At 43.8% G+C, this 22,737-nt stretch overlaps 1 protein-coding gene across 4 annotated transcripts in view; it reads left to right on the forward strand.

Moving 5' to 3' along the window:
- MGAT5 (alpha-1,6-mannosylglycoprotein 6-beta-N-acetylglucosaminyltransferase) overlaps positions 1 to 22,737 on the forward strand; it is a 345,401-nt gene that overhangs the window by 195,102 nt on the left and 127,562 nt on the right. For all 4 annotated transcript variants that reach the window (XM_059166698.1, XM_059166699.1, XM_059166700.1 and 1 more), the window contains 2 exons: positions 7,225 to 7,301; positions 8,363 to 8,452. In XM_059166698.1, the coding sequence (XP_059022681.1) occupies positions 7,225 to 7,301; positions 8,363 to 8,452 (167 nt within the window). The remainder of the gene's footprint in view (positions 1 to 7,224; positions 7,302 to 8,362; positions 8,453 to 22,737) is intronic.

Here is a 22,737-nt window from a genome sequence, read left to right on the forward strand (position 1 = left end):
GAGGCAACCCACGGAATGGGAGAAGATATTTGCAAATGACAGTACAGACAAAAGGTTGATATCCAGGATCTATAATGAACTTCTCAAACTCAACACACACAAAACAGACAAGCATATCAAAAAATGTATGAACAGGGCGCCTGGGTGGCTCAGTGGGTCAAGCCGCTGCCTTCGGCTCGGGTCATGATCTCAGGGTCCTGGGATCAAGTCCCGCGTTGGGCTCTCTGCTCAGCAGGGAGCCTGCTTCCCTATCTCTCTCTCTCTCTCTGCCTGCCTCTCCGTCTACTTGTGATTTCTCTCTGTCAAATTAATAAATAAAATCTTTAAAAAAATGTATGAACAGACACTTCTCCAATGAAGACATACATATGGCTATCAGACACATGAAAAAATGTTCATCATCACTAGCCTTCAGGGATATTCCAATTAAAACCACATTGAGATATCACCTTACACCAGTTAGAATGGTCAAAATTAGCAAGATAGGAAACAACATGTGTTGGAGAGGATGTGGAGAAAGGGAAACCCTCTTACACTGTTGGTGGTAATGCAAGTTGGTGCAGCCTCTTTGGAGAACAGTGTGGAGATTCCTTAAGAAATTAAAAATAGAACTTCCCTATGACCCTGCAATTGCACTCCTGGGTATTTACCCCAAAGATACAGATGTAGTGAAAAGAAGGGCCATCTGTACCCCAATGTTTATAGCAGCAATGGCCACGGTCATCAAACTGTGGAAAGAACCAAGATATGCCCTTCAACGGACGAATGGATAAGGAAAATGTAGTCCATATACACTATGGAGTATTATGCCTCCATCAGAAAGGATGAATACCCAACTTTTGTAGCAACATGGACAGGATTGGAAGAGATTATGCTGAGTGAAATAAGTCAAGCAGAGAGAGTCAATTATCCTATGGTTTCACTTATTTGTGGAGCATAACAAATAGCATGGAGGACATGGGGAGTTAGGAGAAGGAATTTGGGAGAAATTGGAAGGGGAGGTGAATCATGAGAGACTATGGACTCTGAAAAACAATCTGAGGGATTTGAAGTCGGGGGTGGGTGGGAGGTTGGGGTACCAGGTGGTGGGTATTATAGAGGGCACAGATTGCATGGAGCACTGGGTGTGGTGAAAAAATAATGAATACTGTTATCCTGAATTAAATTTTTAAAAAATTACAAAAATATAAATAAATAAATAAATTTCTAGATCTCTTTTGTTCAGCAGTAAGTAGTAGTTAGCATTAACTTTAAATAGTATAGGTGTTTCCTGAGGCTACGTAGTTAATAGTTGATAACGTTCTTAAAGACACACAGGACATCCTCTCTGTGTACATGTGAAGTGGGAAGCTAAAAGATGAAGGTGTCTTTGTATGGTACCCAGTGGATCTTGTGTTTGACTGAAAATGCATCAGGACAGGTCTCTTATAACACTTTCAGATCAGTTCTCACAAAACAATAAGCCTGTCTTTTTATTATCTTTTTTGTATTTTATTTTTTGTATTTTGTTTTTTATTTAAATTCCATTAATAAACATATAGCAAAGTATTAATTTCAGAGGTAGAATTCAGTGATGCATCAGGCTTATATAACACCCAGTTCTCATTACATCACATGCCCTCCTTAATGCCTATCACCCAGTTACCCCATGCCCCCACCTCCCTCCCCATCCAGCAGCCCTCAGTTTGTTTCCTGTGCTTAAGAGTATTTTATGGTTTGTCACCCTCTCTGATTTCATCTTGTTTTATTCCCCCCTTCCCTATGATCCTCTGTTTTGTTTCTTAAATTCCTCATATCAGTGAAATCATATGATAATTGTCTTTCTCTAGTGGACTTATTTCGCTCAGCCTAATCCCCTCTAGTCCCATCCATGTCGTTGCAAATGGCAAGATTTCAGTTTTTGATGGCTGCATAGTATTCCATTATATATAGATGAATGGGTAAAGAAGATATGGTGTGTGTGTGTGTGTGTGTATATACACATATACACATATACATATGTATATGTGTATATGTGTATATACATATGTATATATGTATATGTGTATATATGTATATACATATGTATATATGTATATGTGTATATATGTATATGTGTATATACACACACACACACCACATCTTCTTTACCCATTCATCTATTGATGGACATCTAGGTTCTTCCCATTGTTTGGCTGTTGTGGACATTGCCACTATAAACATTCGGGCCCACGTGCCCCTTTGAGTCACTACATTTGTATCTTTGAGCTAAATACCCAGCAGTGTGATTGCTGGGTCATAGGGGAGCTCTATTTTCAATACTTTGAGGAGCCTCCATACTGTTTTCCAGAGTAAGCCTGTCTTTTGAAATGCCAGTAAGGTATGAACACCAGTAACTCACATGGGGTAGACCACAGCTACTCCCTGCATCAGAAATGACTCTTCTTTCCCTGCCGCATGTTCCTGCCATTTTTCCTTGTGTTGGATGTAAATCCCCGAGTTCTGTTGTTCCAGAACTTGTCATTCTTGGCACAGTGGTTCTTAGTGAGTCACTTTCTTCTGTGGCACTTTCTCCCCACTCCCCTTCTTTGGAACTTGAGCTTTTCACCCCTTTGTTACATTTGTTCATTCCATTCATTAAAAAGAAGACTCTGGAGCCGGTGTTGGGGCAGGTGCCATGTTGGGTGCTAGGCCCCAGCCCAGAGAGCGCCGTCCTGCCTTCTGGGGGGTACGGTGGGGGACCTCAGCCTGTCTCAGCTTGTGTCTGGCTCTATTGTGTCAGGTCCCTTCACCCCTCCACAGTGCACTCTCTGAGGACACAGACTGTGTCTTGTCGCAAGGATCCAGCCTTGACATTTCAGCACACGGCAGGCAGCACATTCTTGGAGACCGTGGGCTGAGTTTGGAGGTGGATGCTGAGGATTTTAAAATTTCTCCTTCCCAAGCTATAAGATGAGGTAACTGCCTTCCTTTTCTGGTGGGTACGGTTAATATAAAATGTGATCATTACGTGTCCGCCCTGTAGAAAGGCAGGTAATATCTCAGGGGAAGTTATCACCCACCTTTGTTTCCTGTTCCACTTATTTTTGTTCTCATTGTCTCTGAACCCGTCTGTACCACTGGCTTCTGCCCTCTCTATCCGCCCTGCTATTTCCTTCCTTCCTCAGAGGTGGGGGAAGGGTGAGTAAAAACTCCTCTGTGTGGGGGGGGCGCCTGGGTGGCTCAGTCAGTTGAGCGTCTACCTTCAGCTCAGGCCATGGTCTCCGGGTTCTGGGATCGAGACTGCATCGGGCTCCCTGCTCAGCGAGAAGTCTGCTTCTCCTTCACCCCTCCCCTGCTTTCTCTCTCTCTCTCTCTCACATAAATGAATAAAATTTTTTTAAAAAAAGAAGAGAGACCGCCACTGCCCCTCTGTCAACATGGGGACGATCTCCACATGGAGAACTTGACTGCACACTTGGCAGGAACACCCGCGCTGTGTGTTCATGAGGTTCTCTGTCACTTCTGTTCCTCATGCACACATGTCCTTCCTGAGTCATAAGCATCCGATCATAAGAAAAGTGTCTTCTTCAATTAACGCCGGTACTGGAGCCCCTGCTGTACAGTGTGGGTCCAAAGGACTGATAAAATCACAGGATTTGCACACCGAGGCAGTCTGCCCTCTTTGTAATACCTGGTTGACAATGCCGTAGAATCAGTGCAGAGGTGAAATTTTTGGTGAAACACAGCTTGGGCCAGTTTGGGGAGGGTAAAGGACAAAACTGAGTCCTGAGCAGCACAAGGTGCTGAGTGTCTTTGCTGATGTCAGCATCTTTTTCCCCCTTGCCCTTTGACCATTACAAAAACAAAAAAAGGGAAAATCGGGTGAAGGGCAGGGAGAAGATTCTAGTAACATTATGGCAGAAAGAATCCTGTCTTCTTTTGAAGGGCCTTAATATACAGTAAGTTAAGTCTCCCCTGAAAAGCAGTAACATTAATCTTTTTGGGCCCAAATGTTTGTTTTTTAACCAACCTTAAATTGGAGGCTCTTCTCTAGGTAGCAAAGTCTTCTAATAAAGACATTATTTACTGAGTTTTCTTCATTGTGATGAAAACAAAACAGGGAGCTGTCCTCTAAGATGAGCTGAAATGCCTCAGGAGGTGGAAGGTGGTGGAGGGTTACGCTCAGTTTACTGGCAGTCAGGTTACTGGTGGTCAGATTCAGGGAGCAGCTCCTCCCTTCATGGGAAGGCTGGCACTTCCTTTTTTCCCCTTTCACAGATCCCTCCTATGCGAGAGCCTTAAGCCATTTAACTCCACTTCTGGGCCTCATTGTTTATTCAGACTCATCACTGTGTAACTAAATGGAGAGAAAATTGGTCATAAATTAATGGAATGGCAGAGAGAACCCTGTTGGATTAGCTGACAAGCTGCCAGATGGAAGAGGAAGAAACACCCGGGTCTAGCACAGGTCCCTGTGCTCAGTCGAGTTCTCCCTGAGCCGAAGAGTCAGTTGGAGAGATGGAGCAGGCAGAACGTGTGTGTTTATTAAGTCAGCCAGCACCTATGGCGTGCCTGGTGATGGGGCGGGGATAGTGACCTCATCCTGGAAGGGGTGATGGGCCATGTGCAGGAGAGAACAGGACTGCTCATGGTCGTGGGAGAGATTTGAGCAGGAAGGCAGCACTAAATCCTAAATTCTGGTGTGGCCTGGGAAGGAAGGGCTCGGCCTGTTTCTTACAGAGGTGAATCTTGAACTAGATCTTTAAGGGAAGGTTGTTAACCAGGTGGATGAAGGATAGGGATAGGGCTACGGAATGCCCATAGGTGTCCTCCAGAAAGTCATTTCAGCAGTCTTCACAAAAACGAGGATCCTTATTTTGAGACTCTCTTAGCATAGCAAATGTAGGGGTCTGTGTCTGTTTCTGTAAGTGAAGTTTTATTGGAACCCAGCCACATCTTTTCATTCCCCTATTGTCTGTGGTTGCTTTCCTGCCACGATCCAGAGTGGTGTAGCTGGGGCAGACACCATGTGGCTTGCCAAGCCTCAAATATTTACTATCTGGTCCTTCACAGAAAAGGGTTGCCAACTCTTGGCATAACATATTGTTATTCCTTGAAAGTCTTTTTGAAAAGGACCCACACCGTCAGCGGCCAGGCTTTGATGGCAGGCCTTCCTGGACTTACTAGTTTATTTTACCAGCTGGTGATTTCTCTGCAGTCCACGCCACCGGACCTCCAACTCTGTAGTCTCTAGTTTCCGTAATTTCCGGCTCTGAATGTCTGGAACTAGAATGGTGCTTAGAGTGTGGAGAGGAAGGGGGGCATGTCTCCCTAAGCATCCCCTTAAATGTCCTGTTACCCCAACCCACAGCTGTTTCAGACTCTGCTTACTTTCTTGGAACCTGTGCTGCTTATTTGCTTGGTAAATTTGCCAAGCAAAATCTGAAACAAATATAGGATCAGCAGTCCTTGAAAGGCATCTCTGTTCTTTGGGGAGGCATCTGTTAGTGGGTTCTGGAGTTCTCTGTCCCCTTATAAGTGAGAGAGAGAGGGGGGAGCTCTAGGGAGATCTGCCACCTCCTGCCTGCATTCATTTCAAAGCCACGGAGAATGCATTTCCAGAAGATCTGTGCTTTTGAAATACTGCTTTCCTAGATATACTGAGTGTACGTTGTGTGGAATTACATAGCAAATGCCAACTTTTTAAGCACCTACTATGGTCTGCGGTGGGAGTCTGCTGTCAGGAGAGTGCTAGACTAGACTTTCTACAAATATTAACTTACTAAGACCGAGATGAAACAGAGATGCACTTATTTCAGTTTTACAGACAGAGAAACAGAGGCTCTGACAAGCTAAGTATCTTCTGTGTTAACTACTAAATGACACTGCCTGCAATCCATGATGAGGAGGATATTGATTTTATGCTGTAGTTATCCGAGTAGCAGGTAGAATGTTCATGAAAACGCTGAATCAAGAGGTGAAGAATCTGTGTTTCAGACTGTCAAAAGAACTAATTTTCAAGGACAGGTACAGCTTTTGTTTTAGCCCCAGCAGCTACCAACCTCGTTTGAATACCGCTGTCGAATGATACTGTGGTTTGGGATCTAATTTCTCATTAGCACGTTGTATAGAAAATTGTTGGCAGTAATGGTGACATTTTCCAAGCATGTCTGGAAAATATTGTTGGTCCCCGAAGAGAAGCATGTAGGTTTCCCAGTTTCCAGCTGAAATGAGAATTCCTAAACATCAGTCTGATCTTAACCATTCCCTTCTTAAAAGCATTTGGTGTTCTCCTGTATCCTTTGCTCAAAGATTGAAGTATTCGTCAGGGCAGTTGCCTGAGGCCTTTCCGGTTTGGGCCCTGCCTGATCTCCAGTCTGACCACTCAGTACCTCCCATTTCCAAATTCCACTCGGAGCGTGTCCCTGCATTTGGAGCCTCCCCAGGTCCTTGCACACCGTGTCTCCCTGGCCTTTTCACCTGATGCACTCTTGCTTCATCTTGTCATCTTAGCTGAGATGTCACTAGATCCAGAAAGCCTTCTTTGAGCCTAGAGACTGGGGTGGGTGTCCTTCCCTTGGTCCGCCCTCACATAATGTGTTTACACTGCTGCTCAGTGGTTTACGGATCTGGCCGTTGGCTACCACTAAACGAGTAAGCTTTTTAGGTTTCTTTTTAGTTTTGACTCTGTCGTCAAAAGGAATAAGAATCCATTTGAGCTGACTCCTAGAAGGGGGGTTGACCTGTGAGGAAATATGTGAAGCAGTAAGGAGACCTCTGCAGAAATTTAAGAACCAGGTCCATAAGGAGTTGTCCCTCACAGATGTGTCGGCGGCCTTCTGTACTTCTCTGTACACCAGTTTTGTCTGCCTGTCTTTAGCCGGCCGCTCAAGCACATGTCCTGAAGCTGCCCCTGACCTCAGTTTGTCTGCGTAGTGTAGCATGGCCCTGCCAGTCCTCGTGGTCTCTCCCCGTCTCATGGCTCTGTTGCCTGGTCTCCATTTGCATTCTGTTCCAGTTGCAGATTTTCCAGCAAGCACTGCGGTTGGTGTAGCTCATCCTTCCAAGCAAGGCCGCATGGCGGGTGGGTCCTTGCTGCAGACCAACTGGAGCCGTGGCCCTCTGGAGGGTTTCCACGGGTCAGAGCCTGGCTCTCAGTATAGACTCCCTTTTTCTGTTTCTTTCCCTGCCTCTTACTTGCAAGGGTGTTAGGTTTGTGTTTCATGAACTTTATGGTATCCTTTGTTTTCTTTTGTCTTACAGATATCATTAATGGAGCTCAAGAAAAATGTGTATTGCCTCCTATGGATGGCTACCCCCACTGCGAGGGGAAAATCAAGGTAAGGCAGAAGTAACATCTGTTCATTCCCCCCATCTTCAGTCTGCACCGATAGCCTCTTCCTTCCTCTCCCCTCTCTGTAACTCCCCAGTAACCCAAATGGCAAGCAAGCTCTTTAAGGAGCTCATTTCAAGGGTACCTCAATCCTGCCATTTTGGGACTGTGGCCATGACAACCCTTGTCTGCTTATGCCAACTCCATGGGGTTAGTCAACAATGCCTCTAACTGGTGAGACTGAAAGAGCCTGGGCCACTTCGGGCCCCTGCTGTGTCTTTGAAGCGCCTTCTCCTGGCATTCCCAGCCTCCAGCAGGTGATCCTTCAAGGGCCTTTGACAAGGGGCTGCCATTATGTGGGGTCCAGCCTCCCTCTCCCCTAGTGCCCAGGCCCCAGCCATGAGGTCTCCAGATTGTGATTTAAATATCACATTAGCATTTGCAGCTGAGTAACTAGAGATGCTTGGACACTCTTTCACTCTTCACATTTTTTTTAAAAATCCCTTTTTATATGGCCTGCCTGAGGGAGACCACTCCCCTGCTCAGCAGTTTTCAAAGAAAAGTCTCAGTTCTAATATATACTTAGGATGGTGAGACCACAGCCCGGAAGCATCGGCACGGTTCCTGTTCAGGACTCCTGCGTGCCATGCACACCTCGCACGCCTGCATTCATGCTCTCTGTTCCAGGCCTGGTACTGAAACTCGTGAAACTACAGCTCTCTAGGGAGAAGGGTTTTGACACAACGGTCCCCTCAGGCATCTGTTTTTGATAAATGTCCCCTGGCCACTGGCTGTCCTGGGCTTTACTGCCCTGTATGTCTTGCAGCCTTCCTCTATCCTGAGCACCTCTGCTAAGGCTCATCTCAAGCCAGTGTCTCCCTATGGACCATCTGGGAACTGGGCATCTGTTGTCCCGACCTCAGCTCAGTGACTCTGATCCTCAGGCCCAAGTCTGAGCCACTCAGTGCTCCTTGCCCTTCAAAGCCTTGCCTTCTCTGTCTGCGGATGTGTGGGCCCATCAGTAACAGGCGGCTCATGGTTGTCCTTATCTGGCTCTTGTCGTTTCAGTGGATGAAAGATATGTGGCGCTCGGATCCCTGCTACGCAGATTATGGAGTGGATGGGTCCACCTGCTCTTTTTTTATTTACCTCAGTGAGGTGAGTCGCTTCTCTGGCTCTGGGGTGTGGAAAGGCGTGGTTAGTCAGGTTTGCAGCTGAGCCTGGAATTCGAAAAGTCGAGAAATGTGTATTGTTTTTACGTGGTGGACCTGTGGCTCCTTTCTTCATTATTTTCCCCGGCTCCTAAATAGGATAATTCTTTCTTCCTTGAGGGAAACAACAAGCTGATGTAGTTATTTACATTTTCTTTCCCTGATTTAAAAAAAAAAAAAATCTAATAAAATCTAGTAAACATAAAGTTTTCCATCTTGACCATTTAGGAGGAATTAAGTACATTCATACTGTGGTACAACCATCACCAGCATCCATCTCCTGATAATTCATCTTGCAAACCTGACACTTTACCCATTAAACAGTGACTCCCTATTGCCCTCTACCTTCAGCCCCTGAACACAACCATTCTAATCTGTCTCACTGATTTTGACTCTTCTCACTATTTGTATAATTTACATAGTACTTTCCTTTTTGTGACTGTCTTATTTCAGTTAACTCGATATACTCAAGTTCCATTCATGTTTATAGCCTGTCAGCATTTCCTTCCTTTTCAAGGCTGAGTAATATTCCATTGTGTTACTATACCACCTTTTGCTTATCCATCTATCCATTGATGGATACTTGGGTTACTTCCGCCTTGGAACTATTGTGAATAATGTGGCTGTGAACATGGGTGTGCACACAACCGTTTGAGACTCTGCTTTCTCTTCCTTCATGTGCATATCCAGAAATGGAGTGGCTGAATCATACGGCAATTCTGTTCCTATTTTTTTGAGGAACCACAGTCTTCTCCACAGCAATGGCTTCATTTTCCCTTCCTCCCAGCAGTGCATGAGGGTTCTAGTTTGTCCATATCCTTGCCAACACTTGTTGTTTTCTGTTTGGTCAGACTAGCCACACTAACAGGTGTGCAGTGGTATCTCCCTGCGGTTTGGTTTGCCTTTTCATAATAATCAGTGACGTTGAGCATCTTTTTCTTGGGCTTATTGGCTGAAGTAGGTATTTGCTTAGAAGCTGAGCTATTTTTAGCTTTTCTTAAAAACCTTTTTAGCTGAGTTTTATTTTCATTTCTACCCTTAAATTCAAATAGCAGCTTTTTTTAAGCACAGTGTTGCATAGGCCACATGGAATTGCTTGTAATACGCTTTGATGATTTCTGTTTCACCTTGAAGAAAATGGAAGGGTTGGGGCAGAGTTAAGACTGTATGGGGAAGAACTGAGTAGGGAGTGAGAAGCTGGCTTCCCCTCCACCCTTGATGGACAAAGGCAGCCCTAGGGGCTTGTGAAGTGGGTGCTGGCTAATTTCAGAGGCTGTCTACTGCGGTGTGCTGTTGCTATTTGACCAGTAGTTAATAACAGCTCCCTGGTACTATAACGCAGGAAAGAGAATGCCTCCATTTTGAGGCTAATGACATACTTCTGCTGTAATTTTTCATGTGAGCCTCAGGCGCCTCCCGTCTGTGTCACAAGGGGACAGGGGACAGCTTTTGGGGATGGAGGCCAAACCAGTATCACCACAGGGCACGTGGCCTTGAATTCTGTGGGGTTTGTCCCTTTCCTTTATCTTTATATCTCTTTCCCTTCTGAGAGCCACTCAGACTTTTTTTTTTTTTGAAATATGGTTGCACCATGACCACCCCGCAGCCATCATGAAGAGGCCTCAGCGCTAATGATAGTTCAATTATCTCTTGGAAATTAAAAGCACTGTGGGTTGGGTATGCGATGCTCCTCATTAGCATGCTGCTGGCAAATTAATTCTTTCGCATTTATTTGAGTGTGTTTTGGGCTGGGGTAGGCTGTGGCCCACCTTCTCGTTTCCTTCTCCAGAAAAATGAGGCCTGGGGCCCTGGGTGAACCGGCACTCCAGTGAGAAGTCAATTAGAAGCACCTTTCCTGCCCCAAGGAAAAGGTTCCTCCTTCAGTTTAATTTTCAAAAGTTTCCTTCCCCTTTCCATTTGATAGAATTCAGCCAGAGTCCAACTGTGCTCCCTGATTGACAGACTGGACTAATTTCACGCCTTCCTGAGACTTCTCATGTTGGGCATACTGCTGAGGTCCAGGTGGAGCATTACATCCCACTCCAGCCTTCCCTCCATCTTCCCTCCATTCCCAAGCCAGAGCTGGGAATGTGTGGAGACCGGTCCACATGGGGAGGGACCACGGTTATTCGTGACCTAGTTCTCTTCCTGTGAAGTTGCCACCCAGCTGCACTCGCAGTGGACGAAGGATGTGGCTAAGATGAGAACAGGCAGCCTCTGGGGAGTGTGGGGCAGCCGGGGCTGGGGACGGTGTGACGGATCATATGCTCTTGACCCTGGAGCCGGCGTGTCTTATTTCAGAACCCGGACCTATTTTTCCTCCTTCCAAAGTGTGGAATGGTACTTTCTTTGACTTTTCCTCTCTCTTCTCATGCAGATGATCTGGGTTTTTTTTTCTGTTCAGCTGAATTCAGTTCACTGATCACTTATCAAATATCTATTACATGCATCAGATGTCAGCAGTTGGTGAGAACTCTGTTTCTTGGCATCGTGATGTGCACTCAGGACGAGCCTAATGGAAGTGGAAGAATGGATGTAGGTAGTAGAGTCAGAGCAAGGTGGAGCGAGTTTCTCTGCAGACAAAACTTGGAACTTCTTTTTTAGTTTAAATCTGAAACTTTGATACTCTGGCATTTAAAAAAAAAAAAAAAAGGAATAATTGCATTTTGAGGCTCTTGGGTGGCTCAGTCAACTAACTGTCTGCCCTCAATTCAGGTCATGATCCCAGCGCCCTGGGATCGAGTCCTGCATCAGGCTCCCTGGTCAGCAGAGTCTGTGCTTTTCCCTCTCCCTCTGCTTCTCCCCGTTTGTGCTGTCTCAAATAAATAAATAAAAATTTTAGAAAGATTGCATTTTATTGTGGCATCTTAATCGGTACTCTGTACGAGTTGGAGGAGAATCTCACCCCTGTGGCCTCTTGGATGGGAAAGACAGCCATAGCGCCTCATCACTGAGTTCACACTGTCTTTGATACTTTCTTTAAATACTATACTTCTGGACAAGTGACTTACCCTCTTGGCACCTCATGTTCTTCCTTTATAAAATAATGGTTTTAACTTTGTTTTTAAAGGATCCTGCTGTGATGATTCCTGAGTGTCTGTGGGAATGTGCATAAAATAGAGCCAGGCAGATAGATAACACTCAGAAAACCCAATTGATGCTTGTGTGGTTTTTGACGCTGTCATTATTTGAGGACCATTTGGGAGGCATTTGATACAGAGACTTGATTTTGTTTTACAATTAGAACCAATTTTTGGTTCTAACACTAATTTATTTTTAGATATTTGATTTCTGGTGATGTAGAATGCAACTAGCTGTTCCCCCTTGATTCTTTTCTCTGCATATGATGCTTGTGTTTGCATTGGAACTGGGAGCTGGATCTAAGGACCAGCAGTGTATCCCTGCCCTTGTTAATTTGAAGTGACTGGAGGTGGTCATAAAGCCAATTCTGGGCTATATTTTCCAAATCCTGGACAGCATCTGTGTCTTTATAGTGCTGTTTTTGGTCTAGATTTTTGTTTCGCTCTGTTTTCCCTCTTGCTTCATCTTGAAACCTTCCTCTTTTTGTTGTTTGATTGAACTGCCTGTCCTATGCCAGGTTTCCCTTGCCACCCCAAAAACAATGAAGGGAGGCATCTCTGGTCAACTTGTTTACTTGATCAGCAGATGTTCCGGTCACTTCTATTCTTTTCTTAATCCTCATGGAAGAGCCAGTTCTGGTTTCCATTGATGTTTAACCTCAGGACTTAAACAGAAACAAATGAAAAAAGCCACAAAGTAACTGTGGTCAGTCACCAGTTGAATCCAGACAGTGAGACTCCGCCCAGTCCTAGGGGATAGATGGCGCTCAGCTTTCTTTTTTCTTCCTCTTGGTTGTCTCAGTGTGCCAATTTCCACTGAATTACAGGTCTGTGAACTTCTGCTTGTGCACTCTCCATCTTGTAGTCCACACGTCCTTCTTGGTAAATCCCAGAAAAAGCAGCCAGCAGTATTTCCCCTGAGGTTATACCCAGCGATGCTTGCAATGCATCTGACGCTAGACCCAGGACTGCGTATGGTGTGAGTCCAGGCACTGCCCTTGTTAGCGGAAGACAGAAGGAAAAGAATGACACATTATTGAGCCTCGCTGTATGCCAGACACCTCAAATACCCAATCTCATTTATCTCCTCCACCCCCACTTCTGAGTAACAGCCAAATCAGAACAGCTCAGAGAGGCTAAGTGCTTCGTGGCCGTCTCCTTTGCATTACTGTTGCCCCTTCATGTCAAAGAAAAACAGAACTCGGGTAAGTAAGTGATTTATTACCTTTAACTTTGCATTCAGTTCTGGCTCCAAACCTATTGTGTTTGAAATATGGCTCTAATTTAGCTAGTGTGCATTAATCAGTCTTCATGGCCAGTTTTCGAATACTGAGAATTTTGATGCCCCCCCCCCCACCAAAATAAAAGAGAAATAACACTGATTCTCATGTGGACGTAACTCATGCAAGCCAGGTGCTCAGCCTTTCCAGGTGGTGGGAGTAAATGAATGTTTCATTAGGCAGCCTTGCATTTCCAGATCATCGGGCAGTTTATTTTCTGGATCTGTTTTTGCGAGCCATGTAACTACTCCTGTTACAGAGACAGGGCTCTATAAAGTAATTACTCTGTCATTGTTTCAGGTATATTAACTTGGCCCTCTGCAGAGCCTTTTCCCGCTAACAGATTTTATGAAATTTAGAATGAATTTCTTTCCCCCTGTTGCTATTACACTGGTAGATGGTGGTGACGTACCGAACACCCACACATTTTTATCTCTTTACCCAATTACTCGAGCAACTCTCCATGCCCTTCTAGACTTCTTCATTTGTTTGTGCTTTTTTTTTTTTTTAAACACTTCTGCTGCTGTTGCACGTATAATTGCTCGAAAATAAGCAAATTGCCCAGCAATCGATTGCCGGAACTTAGGATATATACAAGCTGTTGCTTCAGACACCAATTTGGACTGGACATACAAGTGCGCGTGCTTATGTGCGTGTGTGTGAGACACCCTCATGAAGGAACAAAGGAGGCAATTTCCTGCCTTCCTCATCAATCTGTGTCTTATATTTCAGGAACAACAGGCATACAGGTCTTTGCCTCTTTCTGTTTTCCCTTGGCAATATGTAAAACTAATATTGGCTGAGCATGCTATTAACCTTGAGTTTAAATTCAGCGTACTTAATCCCTTGATTAATGCCAAGATTAATGCCCAACAGCAAAGGTTGAAAGCTTAAATGTTTGTGAATGCGAGCATGAAATGAAATCCTAATAACCAGTACAATGATTTGGATTTATGGGCTGTGTTGGCTGCTAGAGATAACTTGGAAATGGTGTTGCGTAGACTAATTTGTCAGAGTGGGCAGCAATGAAGAATTGACTGTTTCGGTAGCAAGAGAAAACCTGAATGAAAAAAACATAACTAACATTTTGGGACAGGTCAAGGAGTATTTTAAAAATATCCCTCGACTGTTGCCTGAGAATATCAACACATACTTTGGAAAGGTCTAGCCATTTGAGATTGGGAATTCCTTTTCTGTGAGATTATCATTTCGGGGCTGTAAAGTAGGTAGCAGAGATTAATGATCCTGTTTTGCTACTTTTTGAGTTCAGCCTTTCCTTGTAGATTTTTTATCGGTGTGTTTTCCTTGCTTTTATTACCTGAGTTCTAATGCATTCCTAGGAAATGGATTTTTTTTAAACAGTCCTGAGTGTGTTGGTACCACTAACTGATCTATTGGTTCCATCTGTTCAGACCCTCCTGTCTCCAAGTTTATCTTCTTGGTGGCCTCTCCCATTTGTGAGTTTCACATACTACATCATGCGTACTTATACTTCTTGTTCTGGCTGCCACCTTACAAACATGAGAAGGGCGGGGCACCTAGATGGCTCAGTTGTTAAGTGTCTGCCTTTGGCTCAAGCCATGATTTCAGGGTCCTGGGATCAAGCCTCACATTGGGCTCCCTGCTCAGCAGGAAGCCTGTTTCTCCCTCTCCTGCTCCCCTGCTTCTGTTCCCTCTCTCCCTGTGCCCCTGTCAGATAAGTAAATAAAATCTTAAACACACATGAGAAGGGCAAATGACAGGACTTGCCAAACCCCACACCAGCAAGGCACCTTTGGCTCCTTGAAATGCATGTGGCAAAAAAAAGGAAAAAAAAAATGCATGTGGCAGACAGGGCTTCCATGCAGTCGTCTCCAACTTATGTTTTGCAAACTTTTAGATACTGTCTCTTACAATTCCTACTGCATGCCAGTGAAAGAGCTGCAACATTTTTATGTTTTGAACTTTTTTAATGTGGAAAATTTTAGACCTATGTTAAAGAAGAGTATAATAAACTCGTTATGGGCCCATGATGAGATTCAACAATTGCCAATTCATGGCCAAGATCTTTTCAATTACTCCCCCGACCCATTGTGTTGAAGTAAATTCCAAAGGTCTTAGGATCCACAAATGTTTCCGTATATATCTTTAAGGCTCCTTGAAATCCTGTACCTACTCCCAGTGTAACTGCTAATACCATCTTGTATCTAAAATTAACATAATTCCTTAAGATCATAAAATACCTGATGAGTATTCGCATTTTCCTAGGCAGTCTTATAAATTAAAGTTTATTTATTTCAACTGGGTTTCAAGTAAAGATCATATACTGAAATTGTTGGTGTCTCTTAAGTCTCTTCTTAATGTTAGTTTCCCTTCCATCTCGTTCTTCCCTTTATGTTTTGTCTTTTTTGGAAGAACATCCTCATTTCCTTAGATAGGTTGTTACACTCTGAATTCTGGTGATGATCCTTGTATTACTGTTGGTTTCCTGTAAATTGATGGTTAGATCTGAGACTTGATCAGTGTCAGGCTTAGTATTTTTTTGCAAAACTTCTTCATTGTATTGTCTGCTTCTGTCAGGAGGCACACAATGCCCAGTGTCTCTGTTTTTATGATATTAGCAGCTGTTGATGACCCGTGCCTGGGCTCTTTGATTCATTAGGGGTCCCTTCTTAATAGACTATTTTTTCTTTAATTTTTTTTTTTAATCTCTACCCTCACTGTGGGGCTCAAACTCATGACCCTGAGATCAAGAGTCACCCTCCACCAATTGAGCCAACCAACCAACCCCTTATGAATACTTTTATGAAGAGAAGTGACTCTCCGTCTGTCTTTTGTTTCCATGAGTGACCACTCACATAGGAACCCTGTTTCTCTGTTGGTTTCCTAGCGTCTTCAACTGGTGACCAGTGCTTTGTTTGTTTGTATGCTTCTTGGTTTTATCATTATGAACTCATCAATTGAAACGTATTTGTTACGTTCAAACTATTCCAGTTATTTTCTTACCAGTTCTCAAAATGCCAGTTGTCTTCTGGATCCTTTCGACATGACCCGGACAGTTTCGAATGGTTTTTACCTATCTGGTCTGACAAAATCTTCCAGGTTCCTCTGACACAGTTTCTACCCTAGACATGGAATTGACCATTTGTCTGAGGACTACCAGTTCCTCTCAGTGAGAGACCACAATCTGGGTGCCAGAAGCCTTCATTGTTCTTGGGTTTTGCTGAGTGCTGGGGGATGTAACAATGAACAGAAAGATGAGCTTTCCTCATTAAGGTTTTGTTTTGTAGGGGGAGATAGACAAAAACAATAGTAAAATGTATATTTCTTAGATTGTGTTAAGCACCATGGAGAAAAATAAAACAGAAGAGGGTCCTAAGAAGCACTTATGACGAATGATGGTGTCAGTTTTAGATAAAGTAGTTGGGCAATGCCCTACTGAGAAGATGAGAGGATGATATTGGAGCATGAATTTGAAGAAAGCAAGAGAGTAAGAAGTATAGATGTCTGGCAGAGGTATTTAATGGGCAATGGCAACAATAAGTGCAAAGGTCCTGGGGTGACTATCAATATCCAACAATAAAAACAAGTTCAAGAAAACTAATCTCCAGGGAGATTTTCCTCTGTTTTGTTCACAGATATAATGGTGTCTGGCATACATACTTATTTAATAAAATATCCTGTTTAGATCCCTTTCAAAAAAAATAGGTGATAGATTTTTGTTTGTTTGTTCTGAGTAACTGCTCCCAGCTATCACCTTTCTAACCTTGAGAAAAATGTTGTGAAATTTATAACATTAAAATCTGCTAAAACATTAAGTTTGAAGCCAGGGGTATTTCAAGCGCTTATTCGCAATTTAATGTAATGCTCTTTCATATTAGGTCTATAAGACATTGGAGGGACTAAGAATGGAATGAGCCAATTATATTAGAAGGCACAGCTTTCTTGCCCATCTTTTATTCTCGTTGTCACTTGAGCATTATTTGCCTGCATCTATGCTTGAGGCAAAATTACATAATAACACAGAAGAGGCTTTCTGTCCCCTGTGTCTAGAATGTGACTATCTCTATAAATTGGGTGCCTTTGGCTATCGAAGTATAGTTGCAGCCCAGTGGGGCCAGCATTGCCACTGTGGTGTGCTCAGCAGGACGTGTGCCCAGGGAGAGCTGGTTATAGGAAAGCATCTCCATGCATCCCTGTGTGCTTGGCTACAGGAATTCACTTGCTGTCTCCCCTTTGAGAGAGAAGATTGACACTGCTTTCCCTGTGGTGATTTGGGATGGATTTTTAAAACTCTGTGACATCCTGCCATCAGCACCCAACTGGTTTTGATATGTGGAATACTTACTGTAGCTTTTGTTGAAGTTCTGCCCCTTCCCTAGCCCCCAGAGAACAGTGTTGGATTGGACCAGCCATTGGCTCTCTCTGTCACACGTTTGGCCCAGAACTCTCTGGTTATAATATTCCTGCCTGCCTTGGTAGGGGGCAGTCATGTACAGTATTAGGGAATACACGGGAGGCTCTATAATGTGTCTGGATACAGCTACCTGTGTGGCTTAGAGCTTTCCACCCGGTTTCTCTTCAGTGAGATGGAGGGAGAGCCTGCCTCGCCCACCTCAGTGTGTTGTCCGAAGGTTCTCATGAAATGATAATGGCGAGTAAGGGCCACCTAAGTAGAAAAGAGGATCATCATGAATATCTTTAGTGCTCAAGTCATGTCCTTGAACCATTCATTTACCACTCCAGTAATGACCCAAGTCCCTACTGTATGCCAGACACTGTTCTCAGGGCGGAGGATAGAGCCCCGAGCAGCCAAATTGAAATTTCTGTTCTTGAGGAATATCTTTCACATGGGACACAGAATCATTTCCACAAGTGCTGCCTGTTCCAAGGGGGAAAAAAGTAGAGTTAGGATACAGAGCAGCCGGGTAAGTAGGTCAGGGAAGGCTTCTCTGAGGAGAAGTTAGAGCATAGTGTGGTGGTAAGGGAGTCACACATGGGAACCCTCTGGAAGGAAGAGTATTTCAGGGAGAAAGAATAACAAATGTAAAAGCTCTGAGGTAGAGGGTTCCCACATAAAATACAGGGTACCCAATGATATTTGAATTTCTGGTAGCCAGTTTCTTTAAACTATAAGTAGATGACAAATACTGCATGGAACATACTTATACTAAAAAAAAAAAAAAAAAAGATTATTTATCTGAATTTCTAGTTGAACTTGCTGTCCTTTCTTCACACACACACCCCCCTACACATACATATCAGGCCATCCTTGTGAAGTAAGGATGTTCTGTTTGGACTTGGAAGGAGGGTCTTGTATGGAGGGCAGGGTGAGTGAGGCATCCAGGGTTCAGGTCCCATTCTGTAGGATCTTGATATAAATTTGGGGCTTAATTCTAAGTGCAGGGAGAAAACCTCTAAAGGGTTTGAGTTAGCGTAGGATGTGGTTCAGTTTTGGCTTGAAAACAATCATGCTTGCTGCATAGAACAGACGTTGGGGGCAGAAGTTGCCAGCAGGGAGTTCTTACTCCTTCCATTGTCCTTACAGCACTGCCACACAGTAGGAGCAGAGCAGACTTGTTTTGAAGGATTTTCTGTAGAAGCTTTAGGCAATTATACTCCAACACTGAAGAGTGGACTGTGCTGGCGAGACCACGGGACACAAAGGTCTGGGTTCCGTGTGCATCACGTGGTGATTAAGGGAACAGATGGCCCGTCATTCCTCAGCCGTGGGTCCTCCCCGTGCTGTGTCCTCATCCGGCATGATAAGTGGCCTTTCCCAGGGATTTGTTTGAAGACCAAGTGAGGTTATGTGTCTTAGGTGCTTATCCTACTGCTTGGCTCTTCATACAGTGTAGCTTTTATTTTTATCCTTAGTCTCCCTCACCCTGCCCACCATACACAGCCGTTTCCTAACAAACAATTTGGCGGAAATATTTATCAGCTCAGGTGTTTGGTGCAGAGGACCATTCTAGAGAGCTGAACCACACAGTGATGGGTAGACATCTTTTACCTTTTGCATTGGCTTTTTGAGACTTGAGAAAGGGGGGTGGGTGGGAGACAGAGCAGGGTTAGAGAAGGCCTTTTTTTTTTTTTTAAGCATATACCTCCGTGAGTAATGTCATTCAAAGTTATCATCAGTATGATAAATACATGTATGGAGGTATATGTATCTATACTTGTATGACTAGTCAGTGTATTAAATGAATAGATGTATAGTCAGTTGTATCTTTTTGATATATAACCAACTAGCCTGCATAGGATGATGGAGGATTATCTTTTTCAGATCTTAGAGTTTAACAGGGTTGTTGGGAGTCATCTAAGGGGGGCCTGGGTGGCTCAGCTGATTAAGCATTTGCCTTCAGCTCACGTCATGATCTCAGGGTTCTGGGATTGAGCGCATTGCTCTCCCTACTCAGCAGGGAGTCTGTTTCTCCCTCTACAACTGCTACTCCCCATGATGGTTGCTCATTCATATCCCCCCTCCCCAAATAAATTAAATCTTTGTGGGGGGTAAAAAAAAGGAAAAGGTTAGCTGAGCCAATGCCTTCACTTGGTAAATGAGAAAACTTAAAAGTTAAGTGGTTTAAGCTTATATGCCTAGTTGTTGATAGAGCTGAGCACAGAGTCCATTTTAGCTGATTCCAGATTCAGTGTGCTTTCCCTACTCAGCAGTTGTCTGTCCCTCACTAAGCTTGGCCTTTAAGGGAGGCTCTGACATGTTCTGGTCAGGGGAGCAATAGACCCCAGTTATCCCCAGCCCTGCAGCTCACTGGTGAGCTTACCTTGGCAAGTTCCCATCCCCTTGGAGCCTTCACCCTGGTGATGGTACCCATGTCAGATTGGCTGTTCAGGGGATTAAATGATATAATGCTCGCAAGTTCATTTTTTTCCCCCAGAGATCCTGACTTACTGTAAGCCTTCAGTAAGTGACTATATGCTTATGTAAGGTAACTCCTTTAGAAATTACTCTATTAATAAACATTTGTTGTAAAAAAATCATAATGTGCAGATTAGCATAAAAAAGAAAATGAAAAGCACCCATAACACCATCATCCGGAGTAAGCTCACCTTTCTTACAGATTTTTCTCATTGAGTTTTGATTGCATTTACTATCTGAAAAATACAGCATGAAATTCTATATGTTAGTGATCCATTAGAGCCAAACACTCACATTAATCATGAGAGAAGAGGCCACGACAGTACCCGATCATTATTCTTTCCGAAGAATAGAATGTTACTACAAAGGTATGCCAGTCGTACATAAATTTGTGCATATGGATTTTAAACCTCCTACTAGTTTTTGCTATGATTTTATTACTTCTTTGCCCTCTTTAAATGCTAACTTGAGCTGTATATGTATCAACCCGTGGTTTTTTTTTTTCTGAAATATAACGAATTGTCCATTGTACAGACCTTGGAAGTAAGTGTGGTCTACATGAGTTGTTTTGGGACTTTGTTTGGACTCACGTGCTCATGGTTAAGCTGCAAAACTTTCTCAGATCAAAGAAGTTTAAATCATTGGGAGGAGGCATATCAAAGGTTAATTTTATATCTCCTTATTCCAGAAAGGTGATTTGTAGGTCTCTCTGCATGGAACATGTGGTAATGTTCCAAAGTTCTAGCCTGGCTGGGTTTTTTTTCTGTTTTTCTTGCCTCTTCACTTTGTGGCCTGAGGATAGTGTGCTAAAAAGATGGGTTCTGGGAAAGGAGTTTTGCCTTCAAATGGAAAATTGAGTCATGGTTTGGCTCCTCTGTTGATTATTGCATGCGTGTTGCCATGAACTCAGGTGGTTTTCAGTGTGTAGATGTACTATGGTGATTTGCAGACTATTTGAAAACTATCCAGTTCTTTCCCTGGCAGAGGTCTTGAGGCAGGGCCCCCCAACCCCCAGGAGCTGGGCAGGGGTGGATGTGGACAGTGGGATGGTCCATAGTGCCTGCACCCAGGGCAAATACAAAATCCTGTCCCAGGGAGAGTGCCAAGGGTCGCGGTTGGAAAGTTGTGGCCAGAGGCATGGACATAGGAAGGCAAAAGGCCAGTGTAGGCCATGAGCGTTCTAAGAAGCAGAGAAGACATGGTAAGAATAATTTGAACTAGAAGACCTTCTAGAGCAGGAAGGCACTGGGCTCCTTGTAGGGTCCACCTTTCTTGGGGGTTTGCTTTGCAGGGCGGGGCGGGGGGGGCAGTTGGACTCATTAAATGGCCCTAGGTAAATCAGGCAGAAAACAAAATTAAGGATTAGGAAGTTGAATTACTAGCCTTAAGCAAGACTTTCCCTGAGTGTTATTAATGACACTCTTATTTAGGAAAATGTTGCTCATTTGCGGGCTGTTTGTTTCAGTACTTGGAGTTATTGCCAGTACTGGCTTTCTTCCAATCTTGGTAATCCTCTGAGGTTTCAGGAAAAAAAATGGTTTGGTTTCCCACCCCCTTCCCATGGGGAAATTGGTTTATGTGTAATTTAATTATTTTGTTAGCCAGTCATCCTGTCACTGTGTACAAAAACAGCAACCTTAAAAACCACCATCTTCATTCAGTGTCAGAGATGTTCAGAATTGCTTTTTCCTCCATTATAAGTGAATATATAACAGGAAGATTTCTTGCTAAAAAGCTAAAATGTACTGACTCTGTTTTCTTGATCAGCGATGCCCTTGAAGCCTTGCAAAGTATTATCCAGTGATTTAGAGTAACAAGAACTGAGTTAAATGATCACTTTCAAAGAGGAATTAAAGTCCTGAGTATTCTGTAGGGAAGTCCTATTTTAGAAGATCCCCTTGGACAGTATTTTCATCTGAGTGAATTTTGGGAGGTTCTTTTGAGGCCAGAAGAGCAAGGAGGGAATGTACTTTTGTCAATATCTCATCTCGCTCATGTCTCTCCGTTTGATGGACTTTCTTTATGCACGGTCTTGTTTCATCTCTCCTGATTAGGCTATTTGTGGGGAGATTCTTTATCCTGACATGTGGCTGTGAACACGTCGTTACTTAATTTAGTGTGAGGCTGACTTCAGATCTGTACCCTGCTTGCTCCTCCTCATCTGTTTTGTGTGGGGTTGAAGGTCTCAGAGTGTTTCTAGCCCATCGGAAGCCTTCATGTTATAAATATGCCTTACAGCAACGTTTTATTTAGCCCATTTGCAAGAATTTAATTGGAAGTAGATAATTCACGCTGGCCTGAGATTCCAAGGTGCAGATGTTTGCACTGCTGCTGGGACCAGCTGAGGCTTCATCTGCTTGTAGGCTGCTTTTCCACTGGTTTTCCCTCATTTCTCACATATGTGGAGCCCCAGATATTGCTTCTCACCGTGATACTGCTGCAAGGGCTTCGTAATTAGGCACAGCCATCCAAGACAAGTCAGTATTTTCGTTTTTTATGAGTAGAAACCATTTCAGCTTTCCTCCTGGGGAGTCCTTTTGAGTCTCTGAAGTCATTCACAAATATGGTAGAGTCTAATTTTACTCCACCAGAAAAAAATGAGAGAGAGAGAATATTGGTCTTTTCCTATCTAGGGATTCTGCCCTCCCCCAAGCTTTGCTGCCCTCCACTTATTGCTTTCCCATCATTTGCACAGGCGGATGGCTTTATGCAAATCACACAGTTATTTTGGTCATAGTCAAAATTACCTGGCATTAAGCGCAATTTCCAGATGAGGGAAACTGCTGTGTGTGTTTGAAAACGCACCCCAAGCTGATGGGCAAACCATCTCGACGGAATCCGTGTCCCTGGCGGAGGCGGCCGTGGCCCTCCAAGGCTGTCCCCCTTCCACATGCTCTGTGTATTACCATAGGCCCAGCTAGCCAGAGAAACAATGCAGAAGAAGATAGTTTCAGTGATCATTCATCAGCCACCTTTAATGATGTCCTCACCTATGTGTACCCAGGGGATATGG

The sequence above is a fragment of the Mustela lutreola genome, chromosome 3 (genome assembly GCF_030435805.1).
Source record: "Mustela lutreola isolate mMusLut2 chromosome 3, mMusLut2.pri, whole genome shotgun sequence".
Classification (NCBI taxonomy): Eukaryota; Metazoa; Chordata; class Mammalia; order Carnivora; family Mustelidae; genus Mustela; species Mustela lutreola.